The sequence below is a fragment of the Xenopus laevis genome, chromosome 9_10L (assembly GCF_017654675.1).
Source record: "Xenopus laevis strain J_2021 chromosome 9_10L, Xenopus_laevis_v10.1, whole genome shotgun sequence".
NCBI classification, from domain to species: domain Eukaryota; kingdom Metazoa; phylum Chordata; class Amphibia; order Anura; family Pipidae; genus Xenopus; species Xenopus laevis.
This window is the reverse complement of record NC_054387.1, coordinates 112,949,685-112,969,273: the sequence shown is the minus strand read 5'-3', so window position 1 is coordinate 112,969,273 and position 19,589 is coordinate 112,949,685. Positions and strand designations below refer to the sequence as shown.

The 19,589-nt window shown below is 38.6% G+C and overlaps 1 protein-coding gene across 4 annotated transcripts in view; it reads right to left on the bottom strand.

Moving 5' to 3' along the window:
- The window catches only part of LOC108701900 (fibrillin-1), a 64,907-nt gene that overhangs the window by 19,859 nt on the left and 25,459 nt on the right, over positions 1 to 19,589 (bottom strand). For all 4 annotated transcript variants that reach the window (XM_041576820.1, XM_041576819.1, XM_041576822.1 and 1 more), the window contains 6 exons: positions 12,316 to 12,330; positions 10,200 to 10,997; positions 7,584 to 7,598; positions 5,956 to 6,753; positions 3,776 to 3,787; positions 1,620 to 2,414 (listed from right to left, as the gene is read on the bottom strand). In XM_041576820.1, coding sequence (XP_041432754.1) covers positions 1,620 to 2,414; positions 3,776 to 3,787; positions 5,956 to 6,753; positions 7,584 to 7,598; positions 10,200 to 10,997; positions 12,316 to 12,330 — 2,433 coding nt within the window. The remainder of the gene's footprint in view (positions 1 to 1,619; positions 2,415 to 3,775; positions 3,788 to 5,955; positions 6,754 to 7,583; positions 7,599 to 10,199; positions 10,998 to 12,315; positions 12,331 to 19,589) is intronic.

Genomic DNA, 19,589 nt, shown 5'->3' with positions numbered 1-19,589 from the left:
GGTTTCAGATATTCATTGACAGTTAGATCCAACATATATACTCAAGTATAAGCCGACCCGAGTATAAGCTGAGGTACCTAATTTTACCTAGGAAAACTGGGAACCTGTATTGACTCGAGCATAAGCCTATACTACACTTTTGCCTGCAGAGTCACATTTTCCTTTCCCAGAACAGCTACCCGCCCACTTCTCCTTCTAACCGGACCTCAGGACAGGCATGCAGGGAGGATTCTGAAGTTTAAGGAGCCTTAAATCACGGGGGTAAGGGCTTTTTGATCTAAAAACCTAGCGTTTGGGTAGGGGCAAGCCTTTAAGGGGATCTTTCGCGAAATTAAAAATTGGTAAAAAGATTCATTGCATGAAGTTATTAAAATGTCTAATTATAATGTGTTAAAAAAATGTACAGTTTTAAAAATATTGCAATCATTATAGTGAATCCATTCCCAGCTGCTTCTCTCTACCTGCCTCTGGCCAGCTCTGAGGTCGGGGTCAGGTTTCTTTGCATAACAGTTCTGTCCTCACACTCATTGGCTGTCAATGCTGTCAATCATAAGTTGTGAAAAGCCAGGGTCGCTTGGTCAAAGTCTCCGTTATTCGCACTGTGCTGCATTTATCCTTTTCTCCCTTGCAGCCAGACACCCCCTCGCCAGTTTCAGTACTTTAATAACTTTAATAACGCCATTTCACTAAAAGCTGCTCTCTTTCTGCAGCTCCCTCTCAGACAAGCAAGTGGAAAGAAAGCTCTGAAACAAGCGCTCCCCCCTGCAACCAGCCTCCGTAGTTTCAGGTCTCCCGTGCCCTTTCTTAATGCTTTCCTTTCCCTCTGTAACACCCCCTCCCTCGCTGTGTATGCTTCTTGCCGCACATTCCTTTCCATGCGCTGAGCACTGACACACGCGCAAATGTCACATAAGCAGCATAATTCAACTGAAACAGCACCTTCTATACTCACATTTTCAGTGCTGAAAAATTTGGCTCCCTTTCCTAGCAGATGTATTAGAGCAAAATCAAACAAAATAACTGACAAACAAAATCTAACAAAATAACTGACTTTGGCACAAACCCTGCATGTAGGGAAACAAGTTGTCTGGTGATCTTAAAAGAGTAAGCTCTAATACATCTTCCAGGCAAAATGAGCCCTCGCAAAGGCTGCATTAGACTTAACTATCAATCAAAACCAGACTCCCAACTCCTGCATGAAGACTGTATGAAGAGAGACAAATGCTGAGGCGGGACAGTGAAGAGCAACTCTTTTTAGAAATGATTCAGAATTTTAAAATATTAAATTTTGAAAATTATTTCAGTATGAGAAAGCTTATATGAAATTTTAATTTTAGTGATAGTTCCCCTTTAATTGACAGTTAGATGTAATTCAGCATGTGTGTGTGTGTGTTTGGAGGGTAGAGTTCCTCCTTTTGCCAAAATTATGTATTAAAGCTCACACTTTCAAAATAACGCCTACACAGTAATTTTTTTTCTGGCTGACATTCACCCCAGGTGCATGTTGATAGATTGGTCACATGCAGGTACTACAGGCAGAAAGAAAACATTTTAATACAGTTACTGTAGACAAGGGGAAGAAGTTAGCCAAAACAGTGTGTTCTCTGTAGTCAATATACCTGTGCAGTATGTCATGGAGCAGCCGGGTGTTCCATCCAGTTTATAGACATGGTATCCACCAGGACAATCCTTAATCTGTACAGTTGATGACCACAGACAAGAAACTCCTGCCCAGTGAGCACAGGCATTGCGACTGACTATACCATCAGCTGGAATGGGATGTGATCCATTTAACCACATAGGTATATGAGAGTTACACCTCCATGTTGGAACACAGGATTCTGGCATGCGTATTCCTCCACTTCCAATAAAACGATACCAGCCCACTTTGTCATAGTCACATTTGATGTCCACAAATTGTGCATTGGAACTGCTTCTCCAGGGTTCATCAAGAACAGTGTGACTGACACATGGATCAGAACAAGAGTAGGAGCTGCCATCTGTCAGGCACTCCATACCGACCCCACACACACCTCCAGTACATGGATCAATTTCACAGTGAAATCCATTACCAAGAACACCGCATGGACACTGACATGTGTAAGTTCCAACATAATTAATGCAGGTGGCTATTGGGTGGCATTTATTCAGGTCTGGACTAGAACACTCATCAATATCAACACATGTGTTTCCTGCTCCTTTTGTGTAGCCAGTAGGACACACACAATAATACGAGCCAATAGTATTCACACAATATCCATAAGCACAGTTATTTAACCAGGAATAGGCACATTCATCAATATCTGAGCATGAGAAGCCATCTCCAGAGAATCCATCCTTACAGGTACATTTTAAGCTGTCAAGATTTGCTTTGCATATAGCATTCGGGTGACAGTCTGAGCAGCTCCCAGGGCCTGAAATAAACAATAAAATGTGTGATATTGATATGTTTATGTTAAATCACTAAGTTTAAATTTTAAACCCATCTGAATGAAGCACCAGGGTCATGTACATGTATTGTAGGTTTGGATATCACCACCCTTTCTAATATCCTCAAATATAAGAATTAATCCAATAAATGTTTTTAAAAGTGACTGTTTTTTTAACAATTACTAGCCAATGGGCCAAAAATTCTTACCCTTTTCTTTGGGGTAAACATTAGGACCACTTATAAAAGGAGGATGGGATAATCACACTGAAATCCCTTCCTGCAAATGTTAATGCTTTTGGTCAATAAACTTGAACATAGGAACAAAAAAATGGTAATTGGGAGCATGTGCATGTACAGAAGTCAGTATTTTAGTAACATACCAGATCCATTAAATGTTGCTCCAACACATGCTCCAATTTTCTTTGTTCTGTTGTTTTAAAGATCATCAAATAAAATGCAACTGTGCATTTACATTTGCAAAAAAAATGCATATTTTAACACACTGATTCCTGAAGTAGTTGTTGCAGGAATCCTGAATATGATCCTTTGGGGGTGAAAACACACACATTGAGGACAAATGGTGGATTCAAGATTTACATTTTTTGTATTTTTATTGCACTTATATATATTATTTTTTTTACTTTCATATTTTGCCTTGGAGTGCTCCCACAACCCTCCTTTTCGTATTTCTGTATTTTAGCAGAGTTGCTCTGCAGGAAGCATGACCAAACTTCCAAGTGGTTGTAGCACCACCACACCAATCCCTTTAATGGTTATTGGTCCGGGCCATTTCTATTTCCCTCTCTTAAAAGCTAAAAGCAGTGGAGGTTTAAGCCTGTGAAACCAATGTTATGGTCTTTGCAATCTCTCGCTTATAAAAATGTAATGGCCGGAAAGGTTTAAGCCCAGAGGGACCAGCCCCTTGGTCGACACTTATCCCAAGAACAGCAGCTATGCAGGGTGGTTGCAGTCTATGAAAAACAAGGAAGTAAATAGTTAGAACCGCCATATTGGGTTTACTTTGTCATGGTATGGTGGCTTGCAATTTATACGATAATACATTTGTAATTAAAACCCCCTATATTTAATAGTATATGGACTTGCACAGACCCTACTACTATTACTCGTGAAACAGGGGAACAGAGAATGTGCATTGATCAAATCCATCTCTTTTTTATATTTTCCTAAGCACTACTACATTAAACACAGCAGAGAGGGCTATTTTTATGAGACAGTGAATTGAATAGAACCTTCTCATTTCACATTTGGTTCTAATTAATAGAAATAAAAAAAACATTATTTATAGTTTGTATGTTTTGATAATGTTAATTAAGAACAACTTACATGAAGAGTGGGCTGCAAGAGAAAAAAAAAATCAAATGTCATAATTTAAAAACAATTGAAATAATGCAATACTAAAACAGTGTTATAGTTATCTGCCTACCATACATAATAATCTGCATGTTGTTAATACTTGAACAGTAGTTATTATTATTATTAATAATAATAATAATAATAATATTCATAATTTTACTAACTTTTAACTGCAAGAACATTTTTAACATGCAATCTTCATGAAAGACAGGAAGGAACAGGAAAAGCAATTGCCATTGACAATTAGGGGCAGATTTATCAAAGGTCGAATTGAAAATTCGAATTTCAAACAAATTTTTGTGTATTTCGATTAGGGAATAGTCCAAATTCAATTTGAATTTGAAAAAATCTCGACAATTTGAATTGAGAAATTTATCATGTACTGTATCTTTCAAAATTCAACTTCAACCATTCGCCATATAAAACCTGCCGAATTGTTGTTTTAGCCTATGGGGGACCTCTTAGATCCTATTTTGCGTCAATTGGTGGACTTTGAAAACTCAACGTTTTTTTGGGGGGTAAAACTTCGTATGTTTCGAATGCGCTATTACGATTTTGATTCATACAATTCTATTTAGATCAAAAACTGAACTATTCGGTCAAAAAAATCTTCGATTTAATTTTGGTTGGTCTTTTTGAATTCGAATTTCGAAGTTTTTTTTAATTCAAAATTTGACCCTTGATAAATCTGCCCCTAAATTGAGCTGTCTAAGGAAAATAACTACATTGCATGACGCAAATTATTTTTGCACGTTTTTATTTCATTTACATCTTTCATTCTGCTCTCAGTGTACACAGAACTGGTAGGATACTCATTGAACAATACTCTTGAAACAATCAGGCAATAGTCTTTTTCCAGCGACCTTTTCAGAATTTTTTTCACCAAAAAGCCTGCAGTTTAGCAAATTGGCCCCTGATGGGTAAGTCTATGGGCACAATTTTTGCTGAAAAACTTGGTGAACAATTGAGTTGTTCTGCACTTAGTACTGGCCATCTGCATGGGGCTCAAGGCAGCCTTCCTGTTCTATGTCTAATAAGTTCAGGTATGAAATCTGCATTCCTCATCGTCAGTGCAGAAACTTTCACCATTCGCCATTTTGGTTCTGCCCTGTTTTTCAGTTTCTATGGGATGACATCCCTACTTTCCTGAGCAGACTATTACATAGACCAATATATACAGATGCTATACTTTTGTATTGGCCAAGTCCATACATAAGACTCATTAACAAACACAAGCAGACATATTCTGGTAAACTAGATTTTTAGGCTAACCATCTAGCAAATGCAGCAAAGTAGAAGACACCCTATACTTTTTCTCTTGAAGAGATAAAATAGAAGGGTGAGTAGCAATAAAATATTTGCATCCAGTGTTCAATATTTAGGGGTTTATTTACTAAAACTTTCTGGTTGGGCTTTTTGGGGCAAAAACAAAACTATCACAACAAAGGAAAATATACTATAAGTTTCACCACAATAAAGTACAACATTTTCAAGTATTATCATTTAAAATGTTGTACCAATTCTAAAATATTAAAATTATTCTTTACTATCCCCCCTTAACATCTGTCTTTCTTTATTCTCTCAATACAAAAATCCTCAGCACACCACTTACTTGATTTTCAAGGGTGCATACATTTCCTGGTTGCTTCAGAAACCAAATAGTATCCAGGGACTTTGTATGGAAGGAGCACACCTATGGCCAATGTTTTTTCAGTCCATTTATTGCAGCAGAAAAAACAGCACAAGCTTTCGGGGGATACCCCCTTCCTCAGGCACCTGAAGAAGGGGGTATCCCCTGAATGCTTGTGCTGTTTTTTCTGCTGCAATAAATGGACTGAAACCATATTGGTTATAGGTGTGCTTTCTTTATTCTCTCATGCAAGAGTCAGTATCAGATCTTAATTGAGTTACAGTAGGTCTAATGCAGCCTTTGTCGAGTGTCTTCTTTTAAGCTCAAAAGAATGACTCTGTGCACATGTAACAAACAGATTTCAGGCAGAAATCTATTTTTCTGGCTGACATTTACCCCATGTGCACATTGGCAGATTTGTTACATGCAAATCATCACTACAGACAGAAAGATTATATTTTAAGACAGATACTGCAGACATGAGGTAGAAGCTAACCAAACCAGTGTGTAGTCAATATACCTGTGCAGTATGTCATGGAGCAGCCGGGTGTTCCATCCAGTTTATAGACATAGTATCCACCAGGACAAGCCTTAATCTGTACAGTTGATGACCACAGGCAACAAACTCCTGCCCAATGAGCACAGGCATTGCGACTGACAATACCATCAGCTGGAATGGGATGTGATCCATTTAACCACATAGGTATATGAGAGTTACACCTCCATGTTGGAACACAGGATTCTGACATGCGTACTCCTCCACTTCCAATAAAACGATACCAGCCCACTTTGTCATAGTCACATTTGATGTCCACAAATTGTGCATTGGCAGTGCTTCTCCAGGGTTCATCAAGAACAGTGTGACTGACACATGGATCAGAACAAGAGTGGGAGATGCCATCTGTCAGACAATCCATACCGACCCCACACACACCTCTGGAACATGGACCATCTTCACAGTGAAATCCATTACCAAACACACCAGGTCGACACTGACATGTGTACCCTCCATCATAATTATTGCAGGTGGCTAATGGGTGGCATTTATTCAGGTCTGGACTAGAACACTCATCAATATCAACACATGTGTTTCCTGTTCCCTTTGTGTAGCCATCAAGACACACACAGTTATAGGAGCCAATAGTATTCACACAATATCCATAAGAACAGCTGTTTAATGAGGAGATGGCACATTCATCAACATCTGAGCATGAGACACCATCTCCAGTGAATCCATCCTTACAGGTACATTGGGAGGATTGGCCAGAATAGCCTTCACATGTAGCATCAGGGTGACAGTGTGAGCAGCATCCGGGGCCTGACATAAACAATAAAATGTGTTTTATTGATATATTTATTCTAAATTACTTAGTTTACAGTTAAATACATTTGTTTACCTAATCCAATAATATTGACAAAGGTTTCGAAAAGTATTTAAAATTTTTAACAATTACTGGCCATACTGCATTGTACCTAGGTTAGCAAAGCCAGAATAAGCCAATAGGCTTATAATACTAGCCTGTGCAGTAATGTACTCATAACCCCCTATAAAAGCAGTGGCTAGTGGGAGAGGAAAATAATGAAACATATGGTTTAATTCTCATCACTTCCATGCTGACAATTGCCAGCTTTGCCCATTTATTTGTAGTACCATTCCCATGTGCCAGTTAGGCATACAGTTTCACACCAATTCTTTTAATGGTGGTCTTTAAAAATGGCCTTAAATAATGGATGTTGGTCTGGGTCATTTCTATTTCCCTCTCTTAAAAGCCACAAGCAGGGGATCTTTAGACCTGTAAAACCAATGTTGTGGGATTTGCAATCTCTCTCTTATAATAACGAAATGGCTGGGAAGGTTATGTTAACTTTGTAATTAAATTAAAAGAGTATATGCACTAGCACAGACACTACTACTATTACTAGTGAAACAGGGGACCAGGGAATGTGCATTGATCAAAACCCCTCTCGTTTCTACATTACCCTAAGCACTTCTGCAGTAAACACAACTGAGAGGGCTACTTTTAGGGGACAGTGACACTTTAATTGAATAGAACCTTCTCATTTCTCATTCGACTACAATTCATACAACAATTTAAAACATTATTTATAGTTTATATGTTTAGATAATGTTAATTAAGAACAACTTACATGGGGTGTTGGTAACTGCAAAAGAAAAAAAAATATCAGATGTCATAATTTAAAAACAAAATACAATAATACAATAATAAAACTGTTATATTTATCTGCCTACCATGTTTTAGTCGGTATATGTAATAATTTGTATATTGTTAATGATTGAACAGTAGTGATGGGCGAATAAATTCGACAGATACAAATTCGCTGCGAATTTCCAAGTTTCGCTGCAAGCAAATTTATTCACAAAACTACAGCAAAAAATTGTCGTGCATTAAAATTATTTGGATGCCCATTGACTTTAATGCATTTGGACCAAATAGTCGCGCATATGAAATTGTCGCTTGCGTCAAAATTATTTACGTTGACTTCAATGTCTTTCATGAATTTTTTGGCACAGATTCATCCATCACTATTGAACGGTAATTAATATTAATAATAATCATGTAATTCTTCATTTTTTTTCTAACTTGTAATTGCAAGAACATTTCTAACATGCCATTTTCATGAAGGGCAGGAAGAAACCGGAAAAAACAATTGTCATTCTCAATGTATTGAGCGGTCTAAGGAACATTATTATATTATTATTATTATTATATGTTGGATGATGAAAATTATTTTTTCACATGTTTACTCTATTTACATCTTTATTCTGCTCTCAATGTATACAGAACTGGTAGGATACTCACTGAAGAATCCTCTTGTAGCAGCAAGGCCACTGCCTTTGGAGGAATTGCCAAACATTTTTTTGTGCAACATTGCCTATATGATATGTTCATTTTGCATTACAAAAGAAAAGGGGGAAAGTCTATTTTTGAATAAAAAGTAACAAGTACATTTATTTTTGTATTGCTTTAGTTTTTTATGTAATGATTTCAAGAATACCTTTTTTGGTAGTTATATTTCTCTATATTTTGTGAAATTCAGTGTTCATCTTTTCTGGAAATAAAAATTCCTCCTTTCCTACATTTTTATGTTAATTCCTTATTAATTACACTGGCATCATACATTATTATTATTCATGGCAGGCCAGTAAAATACTGGCCAGGTGGCAGCCCTACAGACTAATGTATGATTTTATTTTTTGTTTCTTCTTGATTTCTGTCAGTGTTAAATGTAAACCCTTGTAAAAAATGCTCATAAAAATCTTCCTGCTGTTGAATTTCCCACAGGCTTTTTTCCTGTGTCAGTTTTTCCTGCTTCTTGCTAGGGACCATTGTTGATATGAATGTGAAAAAAATCAACCTGTCGGAAAACACCATGAAGGCTATTTAATATAGGCATTCAGGCACTCAAGGAATCCACATAGGCCACAAAAGATTAAAAATCAATTCATCAATAAATCCCCAAAGTGTTGGAAACATTGTGTTAGGCACCTTTCCTTAGATTTTTGGTTCTGCCCTGTTATTCAGCCTTTATGTAATGAAATTTCAACCTTCCTGAGCAGGCTACTAAATAGACCAATGCATACAGACAGCTTCATTTGTATTGACCAATTCCACAAATAGCAAAAAGTTGACAAATTCTGTTAAACCAGATTTTTATGCTAACCACCTACCAAAGTAGAAAACTCTCAAAGAGATAAAAGAAAAGAGTGAATAACAATAAAACATTTGTATCTGGAGCTCAATACTTCTCAGTATCTAGTGCTAAATAGACATTGTTAAAATTATGTTTTTTAAATAGTGATGGGCAAATTTATATAAATAAATTTGCGAAGTTGCCCTAAAATTCTCCAGCGTCAATTTTTTTTTTCTGCCTACAACAATTCTGATGCAACGACTATTCCGACGCTGGCGACAATTAATAGGCGCTCATTGACTTTAACGCACGTCAGAATTGTTGCCGGTGTCGGAATTGTCGCCGGCATGAAAATTTTTTTAAACACTGCAATTTAGAGAGACCCTAAAGTGACCTATAATTTAGTTGTGGGTGTTAATTAGGGATGCCCCAAATCTTGGACTAGTTTTGGGATTTGGTTAGTTGTCTAACCTGAAACCTAATTATCATTTAAATTTGAATTCAGCTTCTAAATTTAGACCAGAAGTTGACCTTTTTTTTGCTAATTTGCATATGCAAAATGAGGGTTCTTCACCATATTGGCCCAAATCCATTGTGGTGAATTCAGAGCATCCTTAATATTAACCATAATCATTCTGTTCAAGATAAAATTCTACATTTCAAAGATACAGGTGTGGGATATCTTATTTTATTTTAAGTCAAAGGGGATCTATCACAAAAAGGAAAATGTATTACAAGTTTCAACACAATAAAGTATGACATTTTCAAATATAATCATTTAAAAATTCTGTACTGTTTCTGAAATAATAAAGTTATTATTTACTACCCCCCCTTATCATCAGTCTTTTCTTATTCTCTCTTCATGCAGGAGTCAGTGTCAGATCTTAATGGAAAGTTAAGTCGAATACAGCCTTTGTGTGGTGTGCTCATTTTGCCTAAAATATGTGTTAAAGCTCACAATTTCAAACAACTCTTTGCACATGTAACAGATGTGTGTTTTTCTGGCTGATATTCAATCCATGTGTACATTGGCAGATTGGTCATATGCAAGTCATCACTATGGATGGAAAGATTACATTTAAAGGCAAGACCAGTGTGTAGTCAATATACCTGTGCAGTATGTCATGGAGCAGCCGGGTGTTCCATTCAGTTTATAGACATGGTATCCTCCAGGACAAGCCTTAATCTGTACAGTTGATGACCACAGACAGCAAACTCCTGCCCAATGAGCACAGGCAATGAGACTGACAATACCATCAGCTGGAATGGGATGTGATCCATTTAACCACATAGGTATATGAGAGTTACACCTCCATGTCGGAACACAGGATTCCGGCATGCGTATTCCTCCACTTCCAATAAAACGATACCAGCCCACTTTGTCATAGTCACATTTGATGTCCACAAATTCTGCATTGGCAGCGCTTCTCCAGGGTTCATTAAGAACAGTGTGACTGACACATGGATCAGCACAAGAGTAGGACCTGCCATCTGTCAGGCAATCCTGACCGACCCCACACACATCTCCGGTACAGGGACCAAATTCACAGTTAAATCCATTACTAAAAGCACCAGGTGGACACTGACATGTGTAAGTTCCATCTTTATTAATGCAGGTGGCTATTGGGTGGCATGTATTCAGGTCTGGATTAGAACACTCATCAATGTCAACACATGTGTTTCCTGCTCCTTTTGTGTAGCCAGTAGGACACACACAGTCATAAGAGCCAATAGTATTCACACAATTTCCATAAGTACAGTTGTTTAACCAGGAGTTGGCACATTCATCAATATCTGAACATGAGACGCCATCTCCAATGAATCCATCCTTACAGGTACATTGTACGGATTGCCCAGGATATCCTTCACATGTAGCATCAGGGTGACAGTCTGAGCAGCTTCCAGGGCCTTAAATAAACAAATAAAATATGTAATAATGATTTATATATGCTAAATGACTTTGTTTCCATTTTAACCCATGTTTTTATCTAATGCATCTGGACAAAACATTAGGATTGGGTACATGTACTGTAGGTTTGTGTACCACCACTCTCTTTAATATCCTCAAGTCAAATATAAGTATTAATCCAATAAAATTGAGAACTGTTTTTAAAAGTTTTTAGACAATTTTTAACAATTACTGTTTTGTACCTAGTCTAGCAAAACCTGAATAAGCCAATGGTCCAAGAATAATAGCCTGTGCAGTGGGGTAAACATTACAACCCCTATATAAGCAGGATGGGGTAATACCACACAGAAATCCCTTGGCTAGTGGGAGAGGAAAATAATCAGAGATCATCATTAATTCTCTTCACTCCCATGCTGACAATTGCCAGTTTTACCCATTTATTTGTAGTTCCATTTCTGTTTGCCAGTTAAGCATACAGTTTCACATATAAACCATATAGTGAACATTCCTCACTTCCAATTCCAGGATCTTCTTGGGTCACTGTCCTGCATATCTAAAATCTACCCCTAGCGTTTAAAGTTTGTGTAAGTCAGGAGATTTTACAAAAGCTTCACTTTGCTTTTCCTCAATGAGCTCATGGTGGATTCTGAGGCATGTTAAGGATCATTGTCTTTTTGGATGAACTGTGCCCTCTTTTCAACTATAAGTTCTTGGTTTACTGTTAAACAACTGAATCACCCCACAGTGGAAACAGTGGCTAGTGGGAGGATTGAGTGTGCCAGGCTCAAAGAAGGCCCAAACCTAAGGGAATGCAGACAGAAGAAGTACATGCTCAGTGCCCCTTTAACTTTGTGTTGTAGGCATGTGGTTCTTTTGGCCCTGCAGCATCAGACTGGTGGGTCCAGGGCCCACAGGAACTGCTACCTCAGGGGCCCCTGCCCCAGGTGCAACCCCTCTCCACACATACCTTATTCTTTTTGTGGCTGTGACCAAGGCCACATGGGAAGGTCAGGGGACAATGGCCAGAGTTTCCGGTCAAGGCCCACCAGGTTTTATCTCAGTGTCTCGTTGGCCCAGTCTAAGCCTGCAGACCTGGTCACACAATCCAAAAGCATATTGGATAGACACCCAAACCCCTCTCTTTTCTATATTAACCAAGGACTTCTGCGATAAACACAACTGAGTGGGCTATTTTAGGGGACAGGGACCCTTAATTGAATCGAACCTTCTAATTCCAAATTTGACTACAATTAATACAATTAAAAAACATTATTTATAGTTCGTATGTTTAGATAATGTTAATTAAGAACAACTTACATGAAGTGCTGGTAACTGCAAGAGAGAAAAAAACAAATGTCATAATTTAAATATCAAATAAAATAATACAATTATAAAACAATGTTATATTTATCTGCCTTTCATATTTCAGTCGAGATATACAATAATTTGAGTGTTGTTAATACTCGAACAGTAGTCAATAATAATAATAATATCCATAAGTTTTCTAACTTGTAACTGCAAGAACATTTTAACAAGCCATCCTTATGAAGGGCAGGAAGGAACAGGAAAGCAATTGCCTTTCACAGTGGATTGAACTTTCTAAGGAACATTATTACATTACAGGAGTACAGGACACAAATTATTTTTGCACATTTTTATTCCATTTACATCTTTCATTCTGCTCTCAGTGTACACAGAAATGGTAGGATACTCATTGAAGAATCCTCCTGAAACAGTCAGGCCACTGCCTTTGGAGGACTTGGAAAAAAAATAATTCTGCAGCATTGCGTGATATGATACGCAGATATGTATATTTGCATTTTTTAAAAATGAGGAGAAAAGTCTGTTTTTTAATAAACAGATAAAAACATGTATTTTTTTATATTGTAGTTTTTTGAGTTCAAAGGGATGTCTTATTTTATAAATTATAGATTGTGGTGCTTATTTTGGAATTCACAATTTTATTTGGTCTTGCAGTCTTAAGTACATTTATTTTTGAATATGTATTTTGTACAACAATTTCCATAAACCATTTTTTATTTCTTTATCTTTTGTGAAATTGTGTTGATTTTTTTTTAATTTCTAGGTAGTTTGAACCATATATCTCATAACAGACAACTGGGGGCAAAAGTAAAATCCTTCAATTTCCAATATCGAAGTTGAAGGATTTATCGCATTTCCTGCGATCGAACGATCAAAGGAAAAATCGTTTGATCAAACGATTAAATCCTTCGAAACAAATGATTCGAAGGATTTTAATCCATCGATCAAACGATTTTCCTTTGATCCCAAATTGGCTAGAAAGCCTATGGGGACCTTCCCAATAGGCTAACATTGATGCTTGGTAGGTTTTAGGTGGCGAAGTAGGTTTTTTTAAAGAGACAGTACTTTGACTATCGAATGGTCGAATAGACGAATGATTTTTAGTTTGAATCGTTTGATTCGAAGTCGTAGTCGAAGGTCGAAGTAGCCATTTAGATGGTCGAAGTAGCCAAAAAAATACTTCGAAATTCGAAGTATTTTTTATTCTATTCCTTCACTCGAGATAAGTAAATGTGCCCCTTAGAGTTGCCATCTTTTCTGGAAAAAAACATGCCTTCCTATATTTTATGTTATTTTATGTTGATTCCCTATTAATAAGATTGGCACCATACATTTTTATTATTATTACCACCAGGCCTGTAAAATACAAGCCAAGTGGCAATCCTACAGACAAACGTATGATTTGTTTTAAAAAATGTCCTTATTTCTGTCAGTAGTAAATAGCGATGAGTGAAATTTTTCACCAGCCATGTGTTCTCAGCGAAATTTTGTAACCTGAAAATGTTTTCGTGAAACTGCGGCAAAAATTCACAGTGGAAAAATTCCACAAAAAGTTGCCAAAACAAAAAATGCCCATAAGAAAAAAACACCCCTTGACTTTAATGCATTTGGATGAAAAAGTCGCAACAAAACAATGTCCATTGATTTTAATGCATTTGGACCAAGAAAAATTGTTGCGGGCATAAAAAATTGTCATGCATGAAAAAAAATTGATACCCACTGACTTTAATGCGTTTTGCGAATTTTTCGCAGTTGTGCAAATGTTTTCACAATTTCGAGAATTTTTCGGTGAAGCAAAACAGGACATATTCACTCATCACTAGTAGTAAAAATGCAAAAAATGCTCAATAAATTCTTCCTGCAGTCATATTTTCCTTTAGACTTTATTGTGAAAGGTAAAAAAAATTTCCAGCAACTTGCTCGGGACCATTTTGGGGGAAAAAACTAGGTTAAAATTAAAAAAAATTATAGCTCACAAATATTCATCTCAAAAATTCTGAAAACAATTTAACTTTTTTGAGTTTTGAAAAAAATCAACCTGTGGGAAACCACCATAAAGGTAATTTAATATGAGCAACAAAAGTAAGCATTCAGGCACTCAAGGAATTCATATAGGCCACAAAAGTCTAATAATCAATTTACCAATAAATCCCCAAAGTGTCGGAAAGATTGTGGCACATAAAGTACCCTTCCTTTCTCCCTGTTATTCAGCTTCTATCGGATAAAATCTCAAATTTCTGAGCAGACTACTGCATAGACCAATGCATACAGATAGCTATAGTTTGGTATAAGGCTTTATGCGGATCAGTTAGTAGAAGAGGGCTCACAAGCAGCTTTCACCAGCGACAGACTAACCTGAGGATGGAACAGGAAGAATGCGCTGTGAAAAGAGGCCGGAGAGTCCAGACGAAGTAACAGGAGTATGAAGGCTGAGGTCAAACAGGTCCGGGTCAGAGGCAGGCAGCTCAGGTTCATAAACAGGCTCAGGTCGGGGTCAGATGCAGGCAGAATAGGTTCGTAGTCAAAGTCAGGCCGAGGTCGGGTGCACCAGAGTTCAAGCGAGTCAGGGATAGCCGGGTCAACAACAGGAGATCAAATCTATAACGCTGGGGTCTCTTGGAAATGAACTAAGATAACCTAGCAGTTTGTTTGTATGTCAACTGAGTTGATATAGGCCTGGCGTGAACTCGCATGCGCAAAAATGCCGGGCGACGCAACGCACGCACGAACATACGCAGCGCGCGCAAAGACGCGCGTGCGACAATGCGCACGCGCATCAAAGCGCACGCCCGCGCACAGGCGCACAGGCGCGCTTTTGCCGGCGACTGCAACAAACTACTTGCCTGCAAGGACGGACAGAACCAGACATCCCTTCCACACAACGGTGAGTGGCCTTACAGTGCCTCCCCCAAAGAGCGGCCTCAGGACGCGAAACGAACCTGGCTTCTCTGGATGAGCTCGATGAAACCTCTGAAGAAGACTGGGAGTATGGAGATTAGATGCGGGTTCCCAAGAGTTCTCTTCCATACCAAAACCCTTCCATTTGACAAGATACTGGATTCGTTTACCTCGAAATCTTGAATCCAAAATTTTCTCCACTTCAAACTCCTCCTGACCATCAACCAAAACCGCAGGAGGAGGAGGAATAGTCCGTTCTTGAAAGATGTTAGGAATCACAGGTTTAAGAAGAGCCATATGAAAAACAGGATGTATCTTCCAAGAGCACGGTAGCTCAAGTTGAAATGTAACAGAATTAATCTGTTTAATAATGGAAAAAGGTCCCAGGTATTTCTGACCCAACTTCTTACTAGGGCAAGTTAGTCTCAAATTTACAGAAGACAACCATACCTTATCTCCAACTTTGAAGTTTGGCCCCGAAGAACGTCTACGGTCCGCATAGTCTTTATAATCACGTTGTGCCTTGGCCATTGTCTGCTGTAGAGTTTTGAAATTTGAAGACAGAAAAGCAAGGCGATCCTGGACTGCAAGAACAGGTACTTCAGGTACAGAAGCTGGAAACATAGCCGGGTCAAGACCAAAATTTGCAAAAAATGGTGATTGTTGTATCGAAGAATGATGGGCATTATTATAGGCAAATTCTGCCAGAGGTAATAACGTTACCCAATCATCCTGAGCAAAGGAAGAAAAACATTGTAGATACTGCTCAAGAGTCTGGTTAGTCCTCTCTGTCTGTCCATTAGATTGTGGATGAAAGGCAGAGGATAATGAAACTTTGATCTGAAGTGCCTTACATAGTGCTCTCCAAAATTGGGACGTGAACTGAACACCACGGTCAGACACAATTTCAGGAACTCCATGTAGACGAATCACCTCTCTAATAAAAGTTTCAGCCGTGACTGCGGCTGAAGGTAATTTATGTAATGATGAAAAGTGTGCCATCTTGGTTAATCTGTCGACACAAACAAAAATCGTAGTTTGTCCTTGTGAAGGTGGCAACTCAGAAATAAAGTCCACTGAAACGGATCCCCAAGGACGCATTGGGATAGGAAGAGGTTGAAGTAATCCCACTGGCTTGGAACGTGGACTCTTGAATCTAGCACAAGTTTTGCATGATGATACAAATGCCGTGCAATCTTTGGCTAAAGTTGGCCACCAAAAGAATCTTTTAGCTAAAATAATAGTCTTTTTAATACCAGGATGACCAGCAAGTTTCGAATCATGAACAGTTTTGAGAACATCGAGCCGAATCTCACTTGGTACAAAAATCTTTGCTCCAAAAAATAATAAATTAGACCTTCGAGACAAGAAATATCGACCAGAAATAACATCAGGTACCGAAGATGATGCTCTCTTTAAACAATCCATTAAAGATTCTTGAAGAAGAGAGAAAAAATTACTTGATTTCAGAATTGTTTCAGAAGAGGAGTTTGGAGATGGGTCTGTGGAAAACATGCGAGAAAGGGCATCAGCTTTAACATTTTTACTACCTGGACGATAAGTAATGTGAAAACAGAATCTCATAAAAAACATTGCCCAACGAGCCTGTCTTGGTCTGAGACGTTTAGCGGAACGTAAATATTCAAGATTTCGATGATCTGTATATACGATGACTGGATGTTTAGCACCCTCAAGCAAGAATCTCCATTCCTCAAATGCGAGCTTAATCGCCAACAGTTCTCTGTCAGAGACATCATAGTTTTGTTCCGCTTTATTCAATTTCCTAGAAAAAAAAGCAACAGGATGATGCTCCTCCTTGACTGTAGTTCTTTGAGACAAAATGGCTCCCACTGCAGATTCTGATGCATCTACCTCAACCACAAAAGGTAGAGTTGGATCAGGATGACACAAAATTGGGGCAGAAGTAAAAGTCTTCTTCAGAATGGAAAAGGCTACTTGTGCTTCGTCAGTCCAAACAAATTTTTTATTGGAACATGTAAGTTTAGTTATAGGAAGAATAATCTGAGAAAAATTTTTGATAAATTTCCTATAAAAATTAGAAAATCCTATAAAACTCTGAACAGACCGGCGATTAGTAGGGATTGGCCAGTCCAGAATGGCAGAGACCTTCTTGTGATCCATTTGAATTCCTTTAGACGAGATGATGAAACCCAAAAATTCCACAGATTCTCTTTCAAATTCACACTTCTCTAATTTCACATACAGACGATGGGTTCTGAGACAAGTGAAGACTTTTTTCAAATGGATTCGATGCTCCTGAAGTGACTGTGAAAAAATAAGAATATCATCCAAATAAACAACTGCAAAAATATCAAGAAAGTCCCGTAAAACATAATTTGCAAAATGCTGAAATGTTGCGGGCGCGTTGCAAAGCCCGAATGGCATAACCAGATATTCAAAATGCCCATATCGGGTACGAAAAGCAGTCTTCCACTCATCTCCCTTGCGGATCCTCACTAAATTATAGGCTCCTTGCAGATCAAGTTTTGAAAAAATCTTTGCACCTCGAAGCTGTTGTACCAGTTCTGGAACAAGAGGAAGCGAATATCGATTTTTAATGGTTATTTTGTTCAATTCCCTGTAATCAATACATGGCCTTAATGAACCATCCTTCTTCCCTACAAAAAAAATACCAGCTCCTGCTGGGGACGTAGAATATCTTATGAACCCTTTGGCCAGGTTCTCGTCCACATAATCCTTAAGAGTCTTTAGTTCTGGCTCGGATAGTGGATAAATACGTCCAAAGGGTACTTGACTGCCAGGCAAAAGTTCAATCGGACAATCATATATTCTGTGAGGAGGTAATATGTCCGCACCTTTCTTGTCAAAAATATCTGCGAATTCTTAGTACTGTTCCGGAAGAGGATTAAGTTTGATACTTGAAGGCACTGCACATAACTGTTTCCCAAGGGGTTGTAGACAAGACGTTCGACAAAGTTCAGAGTAAAAGGTTAATTTTCCGGAGACCCAATCAATAACAGGGTTATGCTTACGAAGCCACGGAAGACCTAAGATGACTGCAAATAATGGGGAGGCAACAACATCAAAACTCAATTGCTCAAAGTGAATTTTATTCAAACAAGTGATCAGGGAAATAGTCTCTTGAGTCACAGGTCCGGAGCTGATTGCAGAACCGTCCGCGACTAATAAAGACAGGACTCTCTTTAGACAGAAGAGGAATGTGAAGATTATCAACTACTTGAGAGTCAATAAAGCACCCACTTGCACCAGAATCAACAAGGGCTGGAAGATTCACCTGTTCCTCTCCCCACTGTAAAGAAAGAGATACAATCAGTAAAGGGGAGTAGCTTAATGACTGATTAGTAACGGAAAAGGAAGTTCTTTTACTTGGGGAAGCTGGACGAATAGGGCAGGTTCGAAGAAGATGTCCTGCTTGCCCACAATAGAGGCATAAGTTAAGCCTTCGTCTTCTCAATCTCTCTTCAGTCGAAAGAGTGGGTCTGATAGTCCCGATTTGCATTGGCTCAGGGTCAGGAAGCACAGGAATGTTTCTCACTGGAGGGGGAGCTCTGGGAGTGACCCAAGAAGGAGAGGTCTCAGCAACTCTTTCAGTTCTCCTTTCGCGCAGTCTTATGTCCAATTGTACGGCCAGAAGAATCAATTCCTCCAGGGAGCCAGGAATTCCCACACGAGCAACCTCATCTTTTAAACCTATGGATAATCCCAAACGAAATTGATGTTTGAGTGCTGCATCATTCCACTCAGTCTCCACAGCAAGTTCCCGAAACTCCATAGCATAGTCCTCTACAGGCCGTCGGCCCTGAGTGAGAGCTCTTAATGCAGCTTCAGCAGTCTCAGTACGATGTGGATCGTCATAAATGACAGCCATGGCAGAAAAGAAGGTTTCCACAGATGAGAGTGCAAGGTTTTGTTGTTCCATAAGACGAAAGGCCCAGGACTGAGGTTGACCTTGAAGCAAGGAAATAATAAACCCCACCTTCACTTGATCTGTCGGATAAGATAAGGGTTTTAACGTAAAAAACAACTTGCAATTGTTAACAAAAAGTCTGAATTTCTTCTGGTCACCGGAAAATTTCTCTGGGAGAGATAACTTGGGCTCAGCAGCAGCGGAAGAGGCAGAAGTACTGGGTTGCTGCATATTTATAACAGGAGGTGGTCCAGCAGCAGGTTGCACATTCTGCAGCTGGTCCTGGAGTTGATTGTATCCTCCTTGTAGTTCTTGGACTGCTTGGGTGAGAGCAGCCAGTTGCTGTGTCATTTGACTTAACACAGATTCCTCTTCTTCTTGATCCATGGCTAGGTTATACTATAAGGCTTTATGCGGATCAGTTAGTAGAAGAGGGCTCACAAGCAGCTTTCACCAGTGA